This window comes from Solanum pennellii, chromosome 2 (genome assembly GCF_001406875.1).
Source record: "Solanum pennellii chromosome 2, SPENNV200".
NCBI lineage: Eukaryota > Viridiplantae > Streptophyta > Magnoliopsida > Solanales > Solanaceae > Solanum > Solanum pennellii.
Window position 1 is genome coordinate 9,244,745 of NC_028638.1, and position 5,273 is coordinate 9,250,017.

Consider the following 5,273-nt stretch of genomic DNA (forward strand, 5'->3'; position numbering starts at 1 on the left):
TATATATATATTTATATGTTATTGCATGCAGAGTCGGAGCCAAGGTTAGAAGTTTGGGGGTTCTAAATCAATTTTGTTTGGGGTTCACATGTTAATATACATATATTTATTTAATTTTCTAATACAAATATATGGTCTACGAAAAAGCTAGGCAATGAACCCCACCTAGTTTCGCCTCTGATTGGATGTTTACATTTATAATGATGTTTCGGCTTTCATTTTTAGTCATTACGATAAAAACTATTGAAATGATGCAACTTAAGAATTATATGATAAGGAATGGAGAAATATAAAAGGGTTTCTATGTATTCTAAGTAATATTTGGTTTCAAATGGTGTTACAAGATCAAGATTAGTAAACCTCATTATTCAAATTAGGGATTGAATGGTTCAGGTTGCATTATCGAATTTGAAGTAGAAATGATATAACTAAATCACCTTTTATTTTTGACTAATTAAAGGTGATGGTTTTTGGTGAAATAAATATATTGACAGGATTGGAAGAAAATGATCAAACATGTGTTATTATTATGCTTGATGATCCATTGTACTATAGCTGATCCAAAAGCTGTAGTTCCTGTTCCTGTTCCTCCTGTTCCTGTTTCTGTTCCGCCTCTTCCGAAGCATGCATGGTTAACTCTACATGGTGATGAACCATATGTCGTTGCAAATGGGGGATTTTCGGGACTTTATCCCCCACAAACAGAACTAGCTTATAGTCAATCAATTATATTTGGAAAGGGCGGTACTGTCTTGCTATGTGATCTTCATATGAGTCGCGATGGACATGGATTTTGTCTCTCACAATTAAACCTACAGAATACAACAAATGCAGCGGATGCTTTTCCTAATCGTAAAAAAACTTACATTGTTAATGGAAAAGAACTTCAAGGATGGTTTGCATTGGACCTTACAAGTAATGAGATGTTTGACAAATTAATTGGTAAGTCACAACTAATGCATCAAAATCGATATATCCTACGACGACAAATACCTGACTTTGTTGTGTTCTTTTTCTCCAGTGACACAATCAATATTCAGCAGAACAGATTTATTTGATTTTTTATCACCATATCCAACTGACATATATTTAGAAGAAAACAGGAATGCTCTACTCTGGATTAATGCCGAGGTTCTTATTTTCTCATTGTTGAAACATTTGATTTAATGCTATTGCTGGTTATTAATTTCGGAAACTGTATTGCAGTATGCGACATTCTACGACCAGCACAAACTGAGTTTACTTGATCATGTGAAGCATCTTGTGGAGACAAAGAAGGATATCACATACATATCGTCTCCAGAGATTGGGTTTTTGAAGAGCATGGGACCAGTTGTGCACGGTCTTAAAACGAAGCTAATGTTCAAGTTTCCCATTGATAGAAATGCAGTTGAACCCACAACAAATGAACCATATGCTTCAATATTAACTAAGTTGCCAATGATCAAGACATTCGCTACTGGAATCGTTGTGCCAAGAGAATTCATATGGCCAGTCAATAAAGCTCGCTATTTAGAGCCTAGTACCAATTTAGTGGCTGATGCTCATAAACAAGGACTTGAAGTTTTTGCATATGGATTTGCAAATGACAACTTTTTGCCTCATAATTACAGCTATGATGTACAAAGAGAGTATCTGCAATTCGTTGACAACTCTAAGTTTGCTGTTGACGGTGTGGTCACAGACTTCCCTACGTCTGCATCAACGGCCATTGGTAAGAATATCTTTTTCTTCTTGAGATAAAGATGAAATACAAGTTTATTTTGTACAAATCTAGAAGCTTACTGTTGCTCGTTCTGGTTGCAGCGTGCTTGGCAGGAAGTAAGAATGCTTCAAGGAAAGTACCTAGTAAGAAAATGAATCTCTGTGCAATGAAAGAACTAAGTAATAGATAGGGTTCCTATTTTACTTTAGAAAAAGATGACATCTCAATTCTATTGTGCAATTTTTAATTGGCAGCTCTGATCATTTCTGCAAACGGAGCCAATGGAGAGTATCCAGGATCAACAGATCTTGCTTATCAAAAAGCAGTAGATGATGGTGCTGACATAATCGATTGTTCTGTCCAAATGACAAAAGACGGAGTTGCATTCTGCTTGCCTTCAGCTGACCTCATCCCAACCACCACTGCATCCGGACCTTTCATGAGCCGAGCAGTTAAGGTTGATTCAATTCAATCCTCTATGGGAATTTTCTCTTTTGATTTTAAATGGGACGAGATCCTGTCTTTGAAACGTGAGCATTCAAGCCATCTCTTTCAAACAATTATACTTCAAATATTACTATCATGATTTCATTTCTGAAACCTAGTTTTCTTCTTTTCTCTCTTTTTTATTTTATATGGTCCGGGCCACAGCTCAAATGTTCAGTGAATTTAATGGAGATTTGATAAGGGATCCAGCACGCAAGAATGTGGGCAAGTTTGTAACTCTCTCCGATTTCTTGGAATTTGCCAAGGCAAAGGCTGTTCCAGGAGTTCTTATCAACATAGAAGTAAATATCTTTTCTACTCTATTGTGCATATACATATATATATATAGTCCAGACTTATTAATATCTGCAACTTTGTTGTGTTCAAGAATGCTGTCTACCTTGCCAACAAGGGCCTTGACATTGTGGGTGCAGTCACGACTGCTTTGAGCAACGCCACACTTGATAAGCAGTCAACTCAGAAGGTTCTGATCATGTCAGCTGAAAGTTCTGTGCTAGACAAATTCAAGGATATCCCGACTTACCAAAAAGTACTTCACATTAAGAAGCAGGTGGGATTCGTAGCGAATGAGACAGCATTGGAAATAAAGAAGCATGCAGATGCAGTATATTTACATAAGCATTCCTTATACACACAATTTCGAGGAGAGGGTTTCACTTTGAACTCTACCAACCTTATTGAATGTTTGCATTGGGCCAATGTTAGTGTCTACGCTGGAACTGTTCTAAATGAATTCCAAGATATTTACATGGATTTTAGCTCTGATCCATATTCGTTGATCCATAACCTCATTTACTATGGTGCGGATGGAATTATAACGCAGTACCCAGGCACTGCTAATGCATACACCAGTAAGTAAATCAACACTCAAATATATCTAATGTACTTAATTGTGTAGATAGAAGAATCACATTTTTCTTGTTGCCACAGGGAACTTGTGCACCGGGAATCTAGAGTCATATAGGATACCAGACATAAATCCAGGGGATGTGATAACAACTTCCCTTGATCCAAAAGAAGTAGAAGAGTTCAAGCCTCCCCCTCCAGTGCACTTGGAGACTAAGGACTTTGTTACTCCACCACTGCCTCCTGTAGCTGCAATTGCCAAAGATGATGATAAAGGTTCTGCTTCCTCAAACAACAACAACGTTAATGCTCCTTCTTCGAGTTCATCTCCTCCTGAACAAGCCCAAACTCCAAGCACCGCAACTGCTGCCACAATTAATATTGTTGCTCTCTTCTTTTCAACCATTCTTGGACTAGTTAGTTTGCTCTGAAGATCAACTGGAACAATCACAATGTTCACAAGCAATTAACTTATGTAGTTAAATTTTAACCTACTACATTTATTCATCATTCCACTAACCTTAGCCAACCATTTCAGTTATTCCTTCCTTTTCTGTCATGTTATTCTTATTAGATCCCTGTGCCTATGACAATGGAAAGACAAAAAAAGAAAAGGGGAAAGGCTTACGAAAGAGATAACGATATGTGCATTGACACTACATGAAAAATGATTTTGTCACAATCAATTAAAGTCAATAGCTTAATGACTGCTAAATGTGTATTTTTAGCAGAGATTAACACTCTTTGTAAATGTCCCTAATGCCTAATGATACATTGGGTACAATAAAAATTAACTACTGCCAAAAAAGACTTTAACACTCTTTGTTAACATGTATATTTATTGCCGTTAAAAGTTGTTTTTATTGTATTCTGATGGTGTACAATACCCTTTATGAAATACCATGCTTAAATCTAGAAGCTCGACAACCTTCTTTGGTAAGGTGAATATTTGAGACTAGAAGTTTTGTACTGAGAATAGGACACAACATAAATACTTTGAATGGTATTGATCATTCAAAGAAGATTGAAAGGCAAAGAAAGAGAGTATAAACCCTAAAAACTTCAAAGCGTCGTTCTCCCAGTCTTCGCGTTTGAAAAATTAGAAAAATAATAATTGTAAAACTAATATAAAACCCTATTTATATTAAAAGTCGAAGTGACCAAAACTGGCTTTAGGCGCGACACGCAATCATAATGAAATCTCATAGCAAGGTCAGAAGCACTGTCGCGCGACGCGGAGGCCACACGAGGTGTTCTGCCTCCAAATTAATTCCGGACTTGATGTGTCACTTCTTTCTGCGCAACGCAAGGACAACACTTAACTGCCTTTGAAGCATTTCCTCAGCGTATTCCTTGCTTTCTTTTGTCTCAAGTCGCCACATTGCTTCCTTTGCCCATTTACGTGTGTATTTCTTCCAAATAGCCTCCCTATACAACTAATTATGTTGGTTAGCTCAGAAAACAAAGAATTGAGTCAATACGACACTTAATCAATAACTTAACGACTCCAAACTGGGCATGAATATGCGCTTACTTAGCATTACGGGCATATAAATATGACCAAGATCACTACCCCACGCTTGAAGCTTTGCACGTCCTCGAACATCTACTTTCTACTCCTAGATCTAGACTCTAGACTTAATTGTGCTTCACCTATATCCCACAATTCTGCCTGGTTTTCTCAACATGTTTCATCTTATAATATGCCTGCATTATGGACATGCTGTGACAACTTTTTGCAGCCCACAATTTTAACAGACTTGTGTATTACTACTTATCACTTTACCTCCACAACAAGTGCCTCTCACGTCAATCAACTTTCTATGCACACACTCTACCGTTGAAAATAGTTTCGGGACTTATCATCAAAACAACTCACTCTCAAGAATCGAATTCACATACATGCATTGAGAACCATAAGCTTGCCCATTATGTACATCTCTATTAATGAAGTGTATCGCGCTCCAAATCAAATAGGATTTGTTCGGGCTGTAATGTGGCTAAGGGTCAAGGAAGATTCTTTTAGACGATACTAGTGACTTGTTCTCCCTATTGTACCATGTTTAGCTTTTACCCACAATCACAACTATTCTATCTTATTTAGCCTCTTCTTCTTCAAGTCTACATGCCTTCACATTTGGATCCTTGCCCCTCTTATTGCTAGATCTATTTATGTGTGTGTATACATACATATATATATATATATATATATATA

The 5,273-nt window shown here is 37.0% G+C and overlaps 1 protein-coding gene across 2 annotated transcripts in view; it reads left to right on the forward strand.

Annotated features, from left to right (window-relative positions):
- Positions 1-3,881, forward strand: part of LOC107010530 (glycerophosphodiester phosphodiesterase GDPDL6-like) — a 5,665-nt gene extending 1,784 nt beyond the window's left edge. For both annotated transcript variants that reach the window (XM_015209818.2, XM_027914406.1), the window contains exons 2-9: positions 495-942; positions 1,022-1,131; positions 1,207-1,714; positions 1,807-1,848; positions 1,960-2,235; positions 2,357-2,493; positions 2,580-3,063; positions 3,143-3,881. In XM_015209818.2, the coding sequence (XP_015065304.1) occupies positions 495-942; positions 1,022-1,131; positions 1,207-1,714; positions 1,807-1,848; positions 1,960-2,235; positions 2,357-2,493; positions 2,580-3,063; positions 3,143-3,489 (2,352 nt within the window). In that variant the 3' untranslated portion in view covers positions 3,490-3,881. The remainder of the gene's footprint in view (positions 1-494; positions 943-1,021; positions 1,132-1,206; positions 1,715-1,806; positions 1,849-1,959; positions 2,236-2,356; positions 2,494-2,579; positions 3,064-3,142) is intronic.
- Positions 3,882-5,273: the final 1,392 nt, after the last annotated feature.